Consider the following 19,675-nt stretch of genomic DNA (forward strand, 5'->3'; position numbering starts at 1 on the left):
TGATTAAAGGAAGTTTCATATTATATGTGTATTAAGTTATTGTCGATTCCTATGGAAATTTCATTTTAATGAACAATTTGAAATACAGTAATTCAATTTTGTGTCAGGCTGGCATCTACTAGGCCCCCATAACAAAACTCTGGCTACGCCAATGGTTAGATACATTTATAATGAAAAACTGTATCTATGTTAATTATATTATTCATTTAATATATTATCAGGAAATTTAAGAAAGGTTATTTTCAACTTTAATACAAGGCGATTGCCACGAGCGGCCGCCACTACCGTCACCGTTAATCCGAATATTCGCCGTTGAAGTCGGTCGGACTTAAGAATGCAAAATTGAAAGCCATTGAAACAGGACAAATTGAAAGAACCTAATAATAATACTGGAGAACAGGCAGACGTGAATCACCCGCAGAGGGACCCGGAAAACACTTGCGCCAGGGTGTCCGTAGAAAATTTTCCAGAGAGGCAAAGCTTTAAGACAAATTTTATTTTTGGGCTTTTTCACAAGTAGATTACAGAATACCGTATGGCATAAATACAAAAACAATACATTATATAAATTTACAATGTAAAGGAAACAAGAATTTTTTACTCAATCCAGGGGGCAAGTGCCCCGTTTTCTCCCTCTACGGATGCTCATGCTTGCTGTACTGATTTTTGCGTATATTTTAAATGATCTCATTGACTGTTTTTATTCAAAATACAATCAATTTCGAAGAATGAACAGCGGGTCCCGGACCACAGCCAAAGCACGAAAAATTTAGTAATAAAAAATAACTCGTATATTACGTTCGTAATTACCTTGTTGATAGTTCAGTAAAAACCTTCCATTCACTTGTTGTTATTATTTATCCTCCACTGTACGATTATTTCGAAACCGTCGTGTTCATTTAGCAGAAATCTGTACAACAGATCACTCCAGAATGAATCTTCAAGCTTCCTAAAAACACATTCGAGATGTGTAACATTGACTTGTAGAACATTATCTTCCAACAGAAATTCATTGCTCTTTATTGCCTGTAGCAATTATCGACTAATGTACCAAAAATAATGTTTCACATTTGCACGTGATTATATGATAAAAATATGCATGATACATAGTTCTGTTTGTCCCTAAAAGTGCATTTTTTGGGATCTAATTAGATCCCAAACCTATGCTAAAACCACCCACCGTGGGCTTCATGTCTTACTTTTTAAATATTTAAAATTTTCTTTATTATGCTTATTGCTATTCTAAACGCCATTTATATACATGAAATTTCATTGAAAGTTTTTATTTGAATTGTGTTCACTGTATTTTCAGCTAATCAATTCTACTCAAACTGTCCGAATATGATCATTCCTACAATAAAACAAATAAATACGTATCACAATGTGAATAACTAAATTATGCTATTTAAAAAATTCGGGACAACCTTCGAATTAATTTCTTTTTTATTATTACATCTCTGTACCAATGATTCCTAACATTTTGGCATCTGAAAAAAATGTGATCACGTACAGTAATACTTGATTGCAAATAGGAATATAAGATTTGTTGCATAATTTATGCAACGTAACTACAATTATCTTTTTACAGTTTAAAAATGGAGCTGTATCTCAAGATCATTAAACGGAAAAACAAAAATTTCGAAATTCAATGTCAAAAAAGTAGCTACTTGTAACAATAAATTTATTTAAAATATCTTCATTTCTAAGGCATATCGTTCTATGACAAATGAACAGAAATAATATACAAAATGATAAATTTTATAGACTATGGTTTGCAACGTTATTTCTTTCCAACATCTGGAACTTTACATCTGTATAAAGCATCGTGTTCCTCGAAGGCATCTCTCATCAAGATCCCATTCGCCCATTCGAAACCTGTACACAGAAATATTCCAAATGTCACAATAAATATTTAAATTTTTAAAATATCTCGATATCACAATAAGTTTTTGATAATCATAAAAAAATAACTGTAACGTATTATATCGATCTCGTTTAATTTAAATTTTATGTTCTCCAATTTATGGTATATAAAATGGTATTGGTGACCATTTTTCTAAACGAGAAAATTAAGTACACGATTGCTTATTCTCATTTATGTGTTGACAAATTGAAACATTGTCAAAACACAAATATTAATAAAAGAGACTTCTCCTTGCGATGTTAATTATCAATTCCCAAATCTGTAGTTCTCTACGAAGAGCAAATGTGAATGTGACGTGTCTATCAGTCTTTTCGTAACTCTGAACCGATATGATATTCAGTATTGGCCGTCGGAAAGACACCTACTGGTATATTGAGACGTTCGGCAACCCTTAACTGCGCCTTGGCGGCATCGTGCAGAGAAACAAGATGAGCAAGTTCGATCTCATTGTGGGCCAAGTTTATTGCTTTTTGGTAGAGTTCAATTCCTCGAGACATATTCCCCCTGTAAGAAGAAAAATTTAATTAAATATAATTAAAATTCAATTAAAAAAACAATTATTATAAACATAGCTATACGTTCAGCTATACCAGTGTTTCTCAACGGGGGCGATATCGCCCCCATGTGGGCGTTTTTCCATGTTGAGGGGGCGATTAGTAACAATTTATATTTTGGGGGCGAAAAACAATTTTCTGTGAGATATAGTAAAACATTATATTAAGAATAATTAGATATTTTATTCGTTATATCGTAGAATAATTAAGCAAATAACATTATACTAGTCTATTCAGTGCAGTACGAATTTGGCGTTAGTCTTTGCCCTGGGCATCGGTATTTTGTAGTGAAGGGGGCGATACTACGTTGAAGGGGGCGACGATTCGTTAGAGGTTGAGAAACACTGAGCTATACACTTGTCCCTCGTTTTTTGTCACCCTCATAAATGTCGCCGTCTTTTGTTAAGACTCTTGCAACTCGATTTTGTCACTTAATACATAAAATTATCAAAAATCACTAGAGTAATAAAACCCTGTTTTATTTGTATATATTACGAGTATGTATGTTATACGTATAAAAGTAATATTCTACTGCATTTTCATTAGTGTGTTTAGTAGTTGTTAATTAAATGAGGAGCCACAATTTAATAAAATTCGATGCGTAGTAGTATCCATTTGAGCGCTGATTCCCTCCTCTATCCGTAAGACAGAAATATACAAAGTCTCCCTTGTTTTCTTTGCACGGCGCCACGGATACGTACGTGTACAAAATAAAACCTCCATTTTCTGAAAGTTTATTTAGGCTATTACAGGGGTACAGGTACACTGCAATAACAACTGTATTCTTTTATACTTCTTGTATAAAAGACTTTTCATTTTACAGTCACATTTACATGTTCTGTGGCAACTTTTTGAATCTTGTGAAATAAAGCGCGATTTACACTGGATGCAAAGGGCGAGAAAGCGAAGGCAGCGAATAGTGCAAAGGAGGCGAATTTCGTTCACACTGAAGCAGTGGTAAGCGTTGTCGCGAGTTTAGTTTCTCACTTTTACCAATAGATGGAGTTTTAAAAAATTCGATATATACTGCAGTTACCAGGTTCTTTTTGTTTATTGTGTTGTGTAGGCTTATCGAAATTAAATGATAAACTAGTATTATTTTCAATATGGATCTTTTTTTCTGCTGTGAGTCGAGAACTCTAGTTCAGATGAAAACGTTTTCATTGGCTTGCGCTTGCCAATGCGCACTGTCATTGGCTGAGATGAAAATTTTTAACTCGCCTCGCGAGGTTACATATGCTCATGTTTCGTAGTTCGCTCTTTGCTTTGTTACGATTCGCGCCTAGTGCAAATCGCGCTTAATCGGTTCAGTTTAACAGTAGATCTAGATCTCCTTACTGTAGTACATGCAGCGAACACATGCAAAATGGGCGAGAGCAGTAAAAAAACTCTTTGACTCTAAAAGAAAAAAACCAAAATTTTGGAAGTGCTTAGCAAAGATGCGTTTAGGCAAACTATGACGGAATAATTTGATGTTCTGCTATCACTAAAATAAAAGAGGAGTTGAACATTTAAACGCTGGTACAATTGTCACTGATTCAAAACGAAAATATGTTCGATTTGGGAAATCTGCAAACTTAATATTCCAATTACTCACAATTAACTGAAAAACAATGCTTTATAATTTTCCAAAACAATGGACATTTCAGAATTTAAAGCATGTAATGAGCGTTTATAAAACTAAGTCATCATGGATTTGTTTCTAAAACGTTTAACGTTGCATGTGCTGTTTCAGCAAAACTTCAAGCTATTCTAGAAAAGTTTAAAACATGATATTTTATTTCAAAAAACCTAAAGCTATTGGCTTTCTTTCAGTAACATATCACATAAGGAACAGTTATTGATATAGGCTTTATTAATGAAGGAAATTCATTTCGGGTTTAATGACCCCTCCTCAGTCCTTATTCTTTACAAAAGAAAAAGAAATGATAAATAAAAATTACATCACAGTGATGTACATGATAGATCATTTCTTTGATAGCCAGAAAGCCTCTTGATATTGGATGTTCAAACTTGAAATGTTTTTCTATTGAGTTATACTGTTCAGTCCAATTTGTGGATAAATTCAAAAATATTTCAAGACTGCATAAACAAATGGGAAACAGAACTATTAAGATCTAAAAGAAAAATCATCTTCAAATTAAAACGAAGCGAACTATGTTTATTTGCCTCCAAATCCAAACACTACTAGTTTTTTTTCAACTACTAGATTTATATATGTAATTCGTTTTATAAAATGCAGATACAGAAAAATGCTGCTTATTTATGTCATAAATATAGTTCATGCATGATCAAATTCCCAACATTAATCTAAAAGATGTAATGTTCAGTACAGTACATGTTGAATAAAGTTTGGAAAGAACGAGTCCAGGGGCCGTATTCTGGTCATAGTCTCTCGTCTCACACAAGCCGGTCGCTGATTGGCTAATCATTTGTTTACGTCTCGAGAAATCATCGCGTCTCTCTAAACGCGATTCTGGACAACTTTTTCTCTCTTCGCTTCTCTCGTTTGTCAGAGAAGCGGCTAGTTGTCTTTCGTCTCGATTTCGTTATATCCAATATGGACGACTGGATGCTACTCGCGCTGTACAATCGTATTAGAGAACGTTCTCTACTCGGGAAAGAATATTTCGAGAGAGAAAATGCTTCTGATTTTTTTCCAGTGCCTAATCGAAAACGTCACTGATTCCATTTTTTTTTTAATTATCCTACATCAATTACTGAACTATCCGAATATGATGTTAATCTTACATATATAGTTAAGGAGAAATTAGATGATAATATTTCGAAAAATATCTAAGTACGCAAGCTTTTCTAACTTAGGTTATTAAAATTTTTATTTGTTAAAAGACAAATTGACATTACAATTTGTAAAAACATTATAAAACAAAAATCAGGTTCGTCAAAATTACTGTACGTGCTTTCCTTGCCACGTGATCTATGATTACGTACTCTCTATTTTCGAAAATTTTACAATTTCATTGGTTAAAATTCTATAAAGTTTTGCGCGNATATTTCGAAAAATATCTAAGTACGCAAGCTTTTCTAACTTAGGTTATTAAAATTTTTATTTGTTAAAAGACAAATTGACATTACAATTTGTAAAAACATTATAAAACAAAAATCAAGTTCGTCAAAATTACTGTACGTGCTTTCCTTGCCACGTGATCTATGATTACGTACTCTCTATTTTCGAAAATTTTACAATTTCATTGGTTAAAATTCTATAAAGTTTTGCGCGCGCAGATAACCCGAACATGTATAATCAACCGAATAGAATCGTGACGTCAACAACAAAGACGAGATCGTTACGAACGACCAGAATCGCCACTGTGTATGAGAGACGAATTTTTTCTCTTGCTTTGACGTCATTCGTCGGTGAAAGAAGAGACGAGAGATAAGTGACCAGAATACGGCCCCAGATATGATTAAATGGTTCTGGGTAAATCACAATGCCTTCCTCCCATGATTGAATGAAGAACCAAGAAATACTAAAAATCAAGTGAACAAGACCTGCAAGACTTATTAAAATATTTCAGCAACTTGAGTATCGTTGATGCTACCAATGCCAATGTAGCTGAATGAGTGTTTTTTAGGGTTTCTCAAACGGGATCCGTTTTTTTTTAACCCGGGAAATCCTGCAAATTTCTTAAAAATTCATTTTTTCTTTTTATTTTGTGTTAAGGTTGAGGAAATTTTGCAAATAGAAAGCATAAAAAGCATAATTAACTCATAAACCGTCAGAATACATTTGTATTTATTAATTTTAAACCTACTTATTACTTTTTTAAATTTTTGCTCGTTATGGCAAAAATAACGAGCAAAATGGTCAATCAATGTGTGGCTTATTTGTGGCAAGACTGAAAATTCTTTACTTGTCAGAACCTGTAATATCTGGAATAATTGCGCTTACGCTGTCTTAATTTTTAACATGCCCGGTAGCTTCAATAACTGCGCAACGCCAGGTTGTGCAAATTGGGCAAGGATACAAACGAGTACGAGTACGAAGTCTGCAAGTATGAAATTTTTCTTCATAAACCTTATTATTAAAGACAAACGAACTGGCGAATTATTCGGCTATAAGTTTGATGCCGCCATTAAAGCAGCCGAGGTAGACAAATCAAGAATACTAGAGCAAAAGTACTACTACAGTCTCAAAAACGAACTAGAAATCTTTCAGGCTACAGGCGAAAAAACACATTTAAGAGACGACAGAATTCCACTCACATCAACTGAATCGGAAAGGGCATTCTCGGTAGCAGGTCTTTTCATTACTAAACTAAGAATCAGATTGAGTGATCAGAGTATTGACAATCTTTGCTTTTTTAAATCTTATTATAAAAATTTACAATATTATTTTGTATTATGTTTTATTTAAAAAATAAAATTATCTTTTAAGTTAGAAGTTTGATCTAAGTTCTTTTTCTTTTTTAAATTTTCAACTCAATTCAAAATATTTGTTGTTGTAGTATGCAATTTCCAGCAAACTTTAATAAATTTTTTCTATTTGTGAAAATTTCTACGTAATTCAAAGGTAATTTTTAATATATATCTTACACAGCATTATTAATATGATTTTGGAGGTTGCAGAATGTATTAAATTACTTTAAAAAACGAAAAATAATTATACCGTATGATTTCAAGATATTTTGTATATCTTAAAAATAATTAATTCTATCGTGGGAAACAGTTCACTTTTATCCCAGAATCCCAGAACAAGCAAAAGACCGGGAAATGAGAAACCCTAGTGTGTTTCCTATGACCATGACTGTCTAATATAATATTCGTTAAATGATGAAGAAATTACTGAAACTACTTCCAATACTATTCGACTTCCAAGAAACAGATAATGATGATAATAGTGAAATAAATGAAGATGGCAATAATGCTCCAATATCTGCAGGTCTAGCCAACTTAAAAATGTTGAAACTTTTTTCCCCATGCAAGAGGAGCCAACTTTTCAGACATGTTGATTCATAATCAAGAACACAATTTCATCAGGTCAACAACAGAAAAATTTGTTTCTTCCAGTGTAAATATTTTCTTTTTAGTCTAATTTTTTTTGTTTGATATAGTCTTATCATTAAAATATGTTTTTGGACCAGTGTCTAAAATATCTGTTTTGCACTCTTTTATACAGTAATGCATCAGAAATTAATTTTTAAAATTTCATTTATAAAATTTAAAACAAAACAGTAACTACTTTTTTGTGTGTGTGTTGGTATAAAAATATTAAATTTTATCACTGAATTTTGTTGGCCCAAACAGATGGCAAAATCAAGAAATGAGTGTATTTCAATGTAAATTTTAAAATTTCTAACCAACATCTGTAGAAGTTCAGTCAGGTCAAAGATTTAAATTTTGTTTTAGGAGTGACTATTAATGTTTAACAGATTTAAATGAAGCTTATTGTTTGGAAGAACAAATCTTAAAATTTTGAACTAGAAGTAACATTTATGAATGAATTTTTTTGATTGAAACTACCAAATAATCCATACTAGTTAAATAAATTGTTAAATTATTTTCAGGAAAAAGTAATAAATGTTCTTATACTATTTCATATCAATTTTAATACTTATGATAAAGTTTTGTAACTATTTTTTCTTTGTGTAAATATAAAGTGAAGTGTATGTCCTAATGCTTATTATGTAGATAATAAGCTACCAAGTAAATAGAGCACCATTACATATTTGAAACAAACCAACAATAATGCTTAAGATAAAACCAAATTATTAACATTTGAAATAGAGTTCTTTATTATTTATCATTCATTATTTTTGATAGGTTGAAGAAGTCAGTTGAATGGCCATCATGATCACCCAGTCCTCACCCCCAATGGACTTCATTTGGGGTGTTATCAAAGAAAGTATTTTCACAAAAACTATGCATTATAATTTGATTAATAAGAAAAGCATGTCAAGAAATTGACAATAATAAACTCTGGAAAGAGTGCTTGAATTTTTTAAACCTCTTTTTGCCCTATTGGTGCTGAGAGCTTTTTCTTTCTAGCAAGCCCATTTAACCAGATCTACAATAGGGAGGTTGGACGTGAGGGACAGGGCCAAGCATATCTTGATGATCACCCTCAAAAATTCCTGGGGTTTTTCAACCAATCTGAATTCAAATTTGGAGCTCACGAGCAGTAGGCTGCCACTTTAACAATTCAGTCATCCAACCATCTAGTGTACTTGAGTTAAAAACTAAATTACAGGAATGTGTAAACACTGAAGACCAGCAATTTCAGCACTTAAATAGATTGTGCTTAAATGCAATTTCTATGTCATCCATATAGTGACTTAATAAAGCTATCTAGTAATCAAATCTTTGTAATCATCTGCATATTTTTCCATAATAAAAACTACAGAACTACTTTTTCACCCCTCAAATATCTTAGTGTAAAAATGCTTTACTTTAACAGATACAAACTGTAACCAAATTACCATCAATATATAATAAAAATTTTATATTTTGTACAAAACCTTATATATCATTCAACTTTGTATATACTACTATACTTATAAAAATGATAAGTAATACTTTAGTTATGAAACACATTTAGTTGGAAAAAAAAACCAATATTTTGGGCACTAACTATCAAATGCTCCATATTTATGCTTATAGTTGCAACATTTTCCATTAAAGAACAGTGAAGTAATGGTCCAAAGTAAATGTGCATTTTGAACTTAGTAAAAGAAGCCTAAGCATCTCAAATATTTATGCTTATAGTTGCAACATTTTCCATTAAAGAACAGTGAAGTAATGGTCCAAAGTAAATGTGCATTTTGAACTTAGTAAAAGAAGCCTAAGCATCTCAAATGAGTTCTTTACTACAAAATGCAAGAATTATGAATGAGGAAAACTATTTATTTCTTATTAATATGTGAGTAAATAATTGTGTAACTTTTAATTTCACTGAACTTAACTTCATAAAATAAGATAACAATCATAATAATTACAACAGATGCAGAGGAAAAAAAGTCTAATTTTTAATATTTGATATTTAATTTTTAATTNTTGTGTTAAGGTTGAGGAAATTTTGCAAATAGAAAGCATAAAAAGCATAATTAACTCATAAATCGTCAGAATACATTTGTATTTATTAATTTTAAACCTACTTATTACTTTTTTAAATTTTTGCTCGTTATGGCATGTCACAAATGGTCAATCAATGTGTGGCTTATTTGTGGCAAGACTGAAAATTCTTTACTTGTCAGAACCTGTAATATCTGGAATAATTGTGCTTACGCTGTCTTAATTTTTAACATGCCCGGTAGCTTCAATAACTGCGCAACGCCAGGTTGTGCAAATTGGGCAAGGATACAAACGAGTACGAGTACGAAGTCTGCAAGTATGAAATTTTTCTTCATAAACCTTATTATTAAAGACAAACGAACTGGCGAATTATTCGGCTATAAGTTTGATGCCGCCATTAAAGCAGCCGAGGTAGACAAATCAAGAATACTAGAGCAAAAGTACTACTACAGTCTCAAAAACGAACTAGAAATCTTTCAGGCTACAGGCGAAAAAACACATTTAAGAGACGACAGAATTCCACTCACATCAACTGAATCGGAAAGGGCATTCTCGGTAGCAGGTCTTTTCATTACTAAACTAAGAATCAGATTGAGTGATCAGAGTATTGACAATCTTTGCTTTTTTAAATCTTATTATAAAAATTTACAATATTATTTTGTATTATGTTTTATTTAAAAAATAAAAATTTCCTTCTAAGTTAGGAATTTGATCTAAGTTCATTTTTTTCTTTAAATTTTCAACTCAATTCAAAGACATTTTTGTTGTAAGCAATTTTCAACAANCTAAGAATCAGATTGAGTGATCAGAGTATTGACAATCTTTGCTTTTTTAAATCTTATTATAAAAATTTACAATATTATTTTGTATTATGTTTTATTTAAAAAATAAAATTATCTTTTAAGTTAGAAGTTTGATCTAAGTTCTTTTTCTTTTTTAAATTTTCAACTCAATTCAAAATATTTGTTGTTGTAGTATGCAATTTCCAGCAAACTTTAATAAATTTTTTCTATTTGTGAAAATTTCTACGTAATTCAAAGGTAATTTTTAATATATATCTTACACAGCATTATTAATATGATTTTGGAGGTTGCAGAACGTATTAAATTACTTTAAAAAACGAAAAATAATTATACCATATGATTTCAAGATATTTTGTATATCTTAAAAATAATTAATTCTATCGTGGGAAACAGTTCACTTTTATCCCAGAATCCCAGAACAAGCAAAAGACCGGGAAATGAGAAACCCTAGTGTGTTTCCTATGACCATGACTGTCTAATATAATATTCGTTAAATGATGAAGAAATTACTGAAACTACTTCCAATACTATTCGACTTCCAAGAAACAGATAATGATGATAATAGTGAAATAAATGAAGATGGCAATAATGCTCCAATATCTGCAGGTCTAGCCAACTTAAAAATGTTGAAACTTTTTTCCCCATGCAAGAGGAGCCAACTTTTCAGACATGTTGATTCATAATCAAGAACACAATTTCATCAGGTCAACAACAGAAAAATTTGTTTCTTCCAGTGTAAATATTTTCTTTTTAGTCTAATTTTTTTTGTTTGATATAGTCTTATCATTAAAATATGTTTTTGGACCAGTGTCTAAAATATCTGTTTTGCACTCTTTTATACAGTAATGCATCAGAAATTAATTTTTAAAATTTCATTTATAAAATTTAAAACAAAACAGTAACTACTTTTTTGTGTGTGTGTTGGTATAAAAATATTAAATTTTATCACTGAATTTTGTTGGCCCAAACAGATGGCAAAATCAAGAAATGAGTGTATTTCAATGTAAATTTTAAAATTTCTAACCAACATCTGTAGAAGTTCAGTCAGGTCAAAGATTTAAATTTTGTTTTAGGAGTGACTATTAATGTTTAACAGATTTAAATGAAGCTTATTGTTTGGAAGAACAAATCTTAAAATTTTGAACTAGAAGTAACATTTATGAATGAATTTTTTTGATTGAAACTACCAAATAATCCATACTAGTTAAATAAATTGTTAAATTATTTTCAGGAAAAAGTAATAAATGTTCTTATACTATTTCATATCAATTTTAATACTTATGATAAAGTTTTGTAACTATTTTTTCTTTGTGTAAATATAAAGTGAAGTGTATGTCCTAATGCTTATTATGTAGATAATAAGCTACCAAGTAAATAGAGCACCATTACATATTTGAAACAAACCAACAATAATGCTTAAGATAAAACCAAATTATTAACATTTGAAATAGAGTTCTTTATTATTTATCATTCATTATTTTTGATAGGTTGAAGAAGTCAGTTGAATGGCCATCATGATCACCCAGTCCTCACCCCCAATGGACTTCATTTGGGGTGTTATCAAAGAAAGTATTTTCACAAAAACTATGCATTATAATTTGATTAATAAGAAAAGCATGTCAAGAAATTGACAATAATAAACTCTGGAAAGAGTGCTTGAATTTTTTAAACCTCTTTTTGCCCTATTGGTGCTGAGAGCTTTTTCTTTCTAGCAAGCCCATTTAACCAGATCTACAATAGGGAGGTTGGACGTGAGGGACAGGGCCAAGCATATCTTGATGATCACCCTCAAAAATTCCTGGGGTTTTTCAACCAATCTGAATTCAAATTTGGAGCTCACGAGCAGTAGGCTGCCACTTTAACAATTCAGTCATCCAACCATCTAGTGTACTTGAGTTAAAAACTAAATTACAGGAATGTGTAAACACTGAAGACCAGCAATTTCAGCACTTAAATAGATTGTGCTTAAATGCAATTTCTATGTCATCCATATAGTGACTTAATAAAGCTATCTAGTAATCAAATCTTTGTAATCATCTGCATATTTTTCCATAATAAAAACTACAGAACTACTTTTTCACCCCTCAAATATCTTAGTGTAAAAATGCTTTACTTTAACAGATACAAACTGTAACCAAATTACCATCAATATATAATAAAAATTTTATATTTTGTACAAAACCTTATATATCATTCAACTTTGTATATACTACTATACTTATAAAAATGATAAGTAATACTTTAGTTATGAAACACATTTAGTTGGAAAAAAAAACCAATATTTTGGGCACTAACTATCAAATGCTCCATATTTATGCTTATAGTTGCAACATTTTCCATTAAAGAACAGTGAAGTAATGGTCCAAAGTAAATGTGCATTTTGAACTTAGTAAAAGAAGCCTAAGCATCTCAAATATTTATGCTTATAGTTGCAACATTTTCCATTAAAGAACAGTGAAGTAATGGTCCAAAGTAAATGTGCATTTTGAACTTAGTAAAAGAAGCCTAAGCATCTCAAATGAGTTCTTTACTACAAAATGCAAGAATTATGAATGAGGAAAACTATTTATTTCTTATTAATATGTGAGTAAATAATTGTGTAACTTTTAATTTCACTGAACTTAACTTCATAAAATAAGATAACAATCATAATAATTACAACAGATGCAGAGGAAAAAAAGTCTAATTTTTAATATTTGATATTTAATTTTTAATTAAATATCAAAGTTTTTATTGGCTAAAATAACAAATAGCAAACAGTAAATTTTTAAATACTACTCAAAATGGAAAGGATATTTTCATAACAGCAATGTAAAAATGTTTTTTTAAAAATTATCTAGCATTTATTATTTCCACACAAACAGTTTTTACACACTCAACTAAATAAAGCATAGTAAAAAAATCCAATTATTATATATTGTTAAATCTACCTAAAAGAATTTGCTTACCTTTGAACTTCAATTGACCCAAGTGTTTCATATGCAAACTGGCATTTTGAATCTAATTCTATAGCTTTATTTAATAAAGAAATTGCCTCATTTATATCTTGTTTCCACTGAAGTACTAAAATTCTAAATATAAAAACAATATATTAGAAACAAACTAACATATTAAATAAGATTAATACTTAACTAAAATAAAAACTTATATATTTTGTATTTATTTTTTTTTTTAATTTACCCATGAAAATTGATGTTAAATTTGGATATAAATGATTATTAATATAAGTTTATTATTTTGATATATGATGTCAAATAGATAAAATGATAGTATTTATAAACTAAAAGAATAAATAATAAATATGTTATAGGTTAACTTATAGAAAAAACATTAATAATGTAAAAGCTATAAGGAATCAATGTCTGATCGTTATTTTATGTTTTTGGGTGTTATTTTTAGTTAATTATTTTCTTTTCAGGGGTCTTTTTATTTACGAACAAACTCCTAAGCACTTGTGAAAAATTCAAAAACCAAAGATACAACTTTGTATCTGTGACTGTCCCATAGCACAAACCAATGTAAATTAGGGCAGTGTAGAGCTGCATTGAGCTTCGAATAAAAGATAGATCATCCACTATCGCAGGTGGTGTAAATCCTACTGACAACTGTTGGTGACACATCAAGGAAAAGTGATTGAGCATAAGCAATGTATACCGTGGTTGAGTATTTCTTTTGGGGTGGAGATTGGATCTTAGATTGTACTATTATAAGAAATAAGACTTTCATGTGCCTAATTGTTTATTTCTTGGTTTTTTTTTTACTTGACTATTTGACATTTTTGAAAATTATATTAACTGGTTATGATTTAATCATTTGTTGTTATTGTTCAATCTAATAAATGGAAACAATTAATGGACAGCCTCTTACAAGTAAATTGAAAAGTCTCGGACAGTTGATATCTACCCCAAAATTAACAAATATATGAAAACAAAGAAAACAATTACATAAGATTAAAAATACATTACATTATACATTAAATACAATATAAACTAAAACAAACAAGTATAAAATTTCTTTGAAAGAATTTGTTTTCAAAAAACTGCTTTTCTTGGATGCACTCTGTTAACTGCTTCTGACAAAATAATTAACAATACTACAATATGTTGTTCCAAAACATTTCCTTTTTCTAACTTGGAAATAACTCATAACTCATAGTTTATACCACATACATCTTAACTATATTTAATATTTATGTATATTCTACCAATATTTACAAAAAATAATTAAATAAATAAAAAAAAATATCCATCAAATCATATGCTTGCTAAATGTGCAAAAATTTTTAAGTTCCTGTCACCCAGTTAACTGTCACTCAGAATCATCACAATGGATTACAACCCAGTGTGAATTCCCCAGTTGTCATGTACCCAATTAAATCAGTATTAAATCAATAATCAGAAACCATTTAAATTTTAATACAAATTTTGTAGTGACAATTCACAAAATAGAATATAAAATAAAAATTTTAAAGAAATGCTTTTTATTCATATAAATGCACTAAAAGATATCAATTTTTTTCAGCTTTCACAGTATTCTTGGTATTATGTGACCAAAAGTAAAAGTGCAGGGCATTCATGGTAAGCCCATAAAAATTGGAAGAAAGTGTAACAAAACCTTATTCTAAGGACTTTTCCTACTGCACAGATATCAGTTTTGATTTGGCCAAGCCAAGAAATCCTAACCATTAATAAGCTGATCTAAAAGACAAACAGAAAATAAAGACAATAATACAAATCTTATACCTGCATAATTATTTATTTATTAATAAATAATATTTATCTTAATCATTAGACATGTGCAGATTATATGCCTGCATGTTATAAAATTTCTTCTATGATAAGTTTATTGGGGTTGTGGATTATAGTTTTAATAGATAATATTGATGCTGTGGCTGTATAAAATATCTATTGTATATATTCTATACAAATGGTAAATCCTACCAACATTTCTCCTGTAGCTTTCTTTTTCAGTGGAATAATATATACATTGTGTAATTTAGATAAATATTTTAACCAAAAGAAAGAAATACTTTAAAAAACCCACAATTGAACAATTAATTACTGAACAATTATGGGATTATCAAAATTCAAGATTCCCATTACACATCTTGTGTCCAGTTGCACATTATAATGTGTGCTGAGTGTAAGAATATTCCTAAACATGAGCACCCTATGTTTTTACTTTTTGGTCACATAATATCAAGAATATTGTAAATGAAAAAATATGTATTTATTTTTTATCTTTTAGTGCATTATGTGAATAAAAGTGTTTCTTTAAAATTTTTAAAAATATTTATTTAATTTATACTTTTTAGTTTTATATATGTAACATAAAATTATTGAAAGTTTTCTTGAAAGCAAAAACTTGCTGTATAACTTAGAGCAGTGTTTCTCAACCTCTAACGAATTGTCGCCCCCCTTCAACATAGTTTCGCCCCCTCAATAAAACCATTACGTAGTATCGCCCCCTCAATAAAACCATTATGTAGTATCGCTCCCTTCACTTCAAAATTCCGATGCCGAGGGCCAAGGCTAACGCCAAATTTGTATTGCATTGAATAGAGTAGTGACTAGTATAATGTTATTGGTTTAATTATGGTACAATATAAAGAATAAAATATTCTAATTATTCTTAATATAATGTTTTATTATATTGCCCAGAAAATTGTTTTTTGCCCCCAAAATATAAATTGTTACTAATCGCCCCCTCAACATGGAAAAACGCCCACATGGGGGCGATATCACCCCCGCTGAGAAGCACTGACTTAGAGGGTGCTCACAGTTTATTAAGCTACAAGTGGCACCATCTGTCATCAGATTTTATTTACAAATTTAAATTTTTTGCTAAGTTTTTACTAATTGCTAAACTTAGCAAATTAGGAATGTATACATGTGCAAAGTTTCAACTAGATTTGAAATTGGAAGGTGGATACAAATTGAGTTTCAAGACAGTTATCTAGACCAGTGTTCTTTTTCTACTCGCACCTGTGACTCGACATGGCACACCAAAATGTTATTCCCCTCAAAAACATATATATGATATGATACTATTAGTAGAATTTTGTAATGACACAAATCTATTATTATTATTATGTTGAGTTTCATGAGTTACACTTGGTTGACACCATTGGCTATGTACTACGCCGGACACAGCATAGTAACCAAAACAAGACAAAAATTAAATAAGTGTGTCAGTGTCTATATGTATTCAGGAATTTCCTAACAATACGAAATGTATTCAACGTAGTGGCCTTCTGTAGTGTGATGTATGTGTTTCTATTCAATTTTGATGTTCCCAGGCTTATGTGTAGCGTGTGTGGTATGACACCTGTAGAGGAGAGAACGACAGGTACTGTACAATAAACACCCTATCCATCCTCCATAGATGCCTTATTTCCTGGGCGAATTCTGTGTACTTGCTGATTTTTTCACTGCATGTGTTTTGAACATTGTGTTTGGAACAGATGTGTCTATAATTTATGTGATTTTATTGTGTTTGTCAACAAGTGTGATGTCTAGTCTGTTGTGTTATCTGTGATTGTGGCTGCCATAACACATTTTGTGCATGTTATTTTCCAATACTGTCTGTTGAACGTATTTGTAGTATGGTTCGTGGATGTTTAATAATTTTTTGTTTCTTTGCAAGCTCTTGATGTATTTGTTACTTCATTATGTCTATGTAAATTATCTGTCTGTGCCAAGAGCTTGCAACCAGAAGTGATGTGTTGTATGGTTTCTGGCACGATGTGACATTTTCTGCATGTGTCATTTGTGAGTGTTGTATCTTTGAGTATGTTTTCTGTAGTTTTTAGTATTTATGACCTGATCCTGTATGGCAATCATGAATCCTTCCGTCTCTCCAAAGAGGCATCCCCGAGCTAACCAGCTATTTGACGTAGTTTTGTTAACAAAATCCTAGGCCAGGTCGTAAGGATGCCTGCCATGGAGTGCCTTTTTGAGCCCACGATTGTTTCTCCTTCTTCCTTCTTTTTCTTCTTATTTCGGTTGATATGGAGATGCTAGCCGTGTAGACTTTTCTCACAATTGCTTAATGGTGTCTATGCTATTTACGTGTTGTGTCGTGTCGTGTCCATATGTTATGAATGTAAATTTAATGGTGTATTATTTGAGTCTGCTAGAGTTACTGCTTTATGCAACTGTAATGTTTCTTGTTTCTAGTAGAAAAACTCTTGCAATGTCTGTATTTGTTTGTAGTGGAGGTTAAGTATGTCGATCAGGCCACGTCTGCCATCTTTACGTGGAAGGGTTAATCTTTCTATGGAGGATTTAGGATGATGATGTTTATGCTTAGTAAGTGTTGTTCTTGTTTTCATTTGGAGTTGCTCAAGATCTGTGTGAGTCCAATGTATAACTCCAAATGAATAAGTGAGTACTGGGACGACATATGAGTTTATTGCTTTAACATCATCTTATTTCATCAGTAAATAAAATAGAAGCATAATAATCATAACAACTGTGATAAAAATATATAAATAAAACTTGAGATTAATAGAATATGTAAAAGTTCACGTCACACCTTTCACCTTGTGACGGCACACCAGTGTGCCGCGGTACAGCGGTTGCGGAACACTGGTCTATATAACGGACAAAATGTTAGTTCGTCTTAATCGGGGCCTCCTGTCCGTAAGGTTTCCATATCTGGTCTCGGATTTCATCTAACTCCGTTCGCGACATTAAGAAAAGACAGATGGACGGACGACAGTGGGAATATATAGGTCTATAATCTTTTCAAATTGCAGCCTAATAATAAAAACACAAGAACACTGCTTATATTCTGCAAAAGAAAAAAACACTGTCCGAAAAAAAATCAACAACGTACTGAGAATGGTACAGATCAGATTGATATGAGTATACTATAAATAAACAATCATATGGATGTGAGTAAAGCCCTTCGAGACCTGACTAGTACTTAGTTTATAAAAATATTCAAATATGTTTTGTCTCTTTAATCCGACATTAAGTTCGGTAGACTGTCATTACAGCTTTCAGGTTAGACACTTCTTTTATTGTTTCCACATATGCATTTCGGACTTATATAAATGTTAAGTCCCTCTTCAGTGCAATACTACAAATTATTAAAAAAAATTAAAAAACATAATTAGTACATGACAAAATTCTTCGCGTGCAGATAATAAAAATTGCCACACTTATACCTTCCCTTAAAAAGCAAATTGAAAACAGATGGATCGAGAGAACAGGTTAGTCATTCTTACGAAGAAAATAGAAATATTGGAACATGATATAAACTATTTTAAGTGCTTTTTAAGGGAAGAATCGTATAAGTGTGGCAATTTTTATTATCTGCACGCGAAGAATTTTGTCATGTACTAATTATGTTTTTTAATTTTTTTTAATAATTTGTAGTATTGCACTGAAGAGGGACTTAACATTTATATAAGTCCGAAATGCATATGTGGAAACAATAAAAGAAGTTTGTTGTGTACTGGCACAATGAAGTGACGTTTTTCTCAACACTGGGCTAGTTGAATCTTTTATTTAGTTAGAACGTTTTTCCATACATCAACGTTTCGGGCATCAGCCCCTCTTCAGCTAACTAAATATATATAAAAATATTTAACAGGACACAAATAAAAACCAAAAACTCACATAAATTCTTTGTAAACCATACCTCACTTCAGCATGAACATTGCACATACAGTAGAAATCAGACTACACTTAGGTTTTTTAACATTTTCAATATCAATTTTTTATCACAATTTTTACTTTACAGGTTAAAAACAAAACCTTTTCTACATTTTATTACATAAACAAGATAAACTCTGCAGATTTTAAAAAACTAAAACTTACAAATTTCAAAAGTCTTTTTTTGCCACCTCGTCGACTGATCCGACAATTTGCATATAGCACTATGTGCCGTNGCCCCCTTTGTTCCATAAAGTTATACCCAACGCCCCCTAACCCATTTTCTCTTGTGTGAGAAAAGGATTGGAAATATTCTTAGGAGAACTTTTCTATGAATCTCACACTTTGTGCCCTTACTGTACATTGTTCTCATCATCTGGAAACCATTAAACGCAATGTTTCCTCTTATCAGCCCCAATTTTATCTTTGGTCACCGTTCAATACCCTGCCTCCAGCACCCCCTAGATCTATTCATCGCCCAGAAGGGGGTGTTATTGCCCACTTTGAGAAATGCTGAGCTAAAATAAAAGTCAATGTGTTAGAAATATTCAAGTTGTGACCTTCAATAAAAAATAAAAAATATATAAAATGTCAACATTTTATATATATTCCGTCGAATTTTTATATATAGAATTTGTCTGCCGTCGCCCCTCTATATTTCCTTAACGCCCCCCAATTCTCTTTGAGCCTTCTACTGCC

At 31.0% G+C, this 19,675-nt stretch overlaps 1 protein-coding gene across 1 annotated transcript in view; it reads right to left on the reverse strand.

Moving 5' to 3' along the window:
• Window positions 1-507: 507 nt before the first annotated feature.
• Window positions 508-19,675, reverse strand: part of LOC111637533 (mitochondrial import receptor subunit TOM70-like) — a 24,579-nt gene continuing 5,411 nt past the window's right edge. The window contains exons 3-5 of the mRNA XM_023383041.1: window positions 14,928-15,010; window positions 13,262-13,384; window positions 508-2,428 (exon numbers count right to left, since the gene is read on the reverse strand). Of these exons, the coding sequence (XP_023238809.1) occupies window positions 2,227-2,428; window positions 13,262-13,384; window positions 14,928-15,010 (408 nt within the window). The 3' untranslated portion in view covers window positions 508-2,226. The remainder of the gene's footprint in view (window positions 2,429-13,261; window positions 13,385-14,927; window positions 15,011-19,675) is intronic.

The sequence above is a fragment of the Centruroides sculpturatus genome, unplaced genomic scaffold (genome assembly GCF_000671375.1).
Source record: "Centruroides sculpturatus isolate CEXI.00-Female unplaced genomic scaffold, Cexi_2.0 scaffold1201, whole genome shotgun sequence".
Taxonomy (NCBI): Eukaryota; Metazoa; Arthropoda; class Arachnida; order Scorpiones; family Buthidae; genus Centruroides; species Centruroides sculpturatus.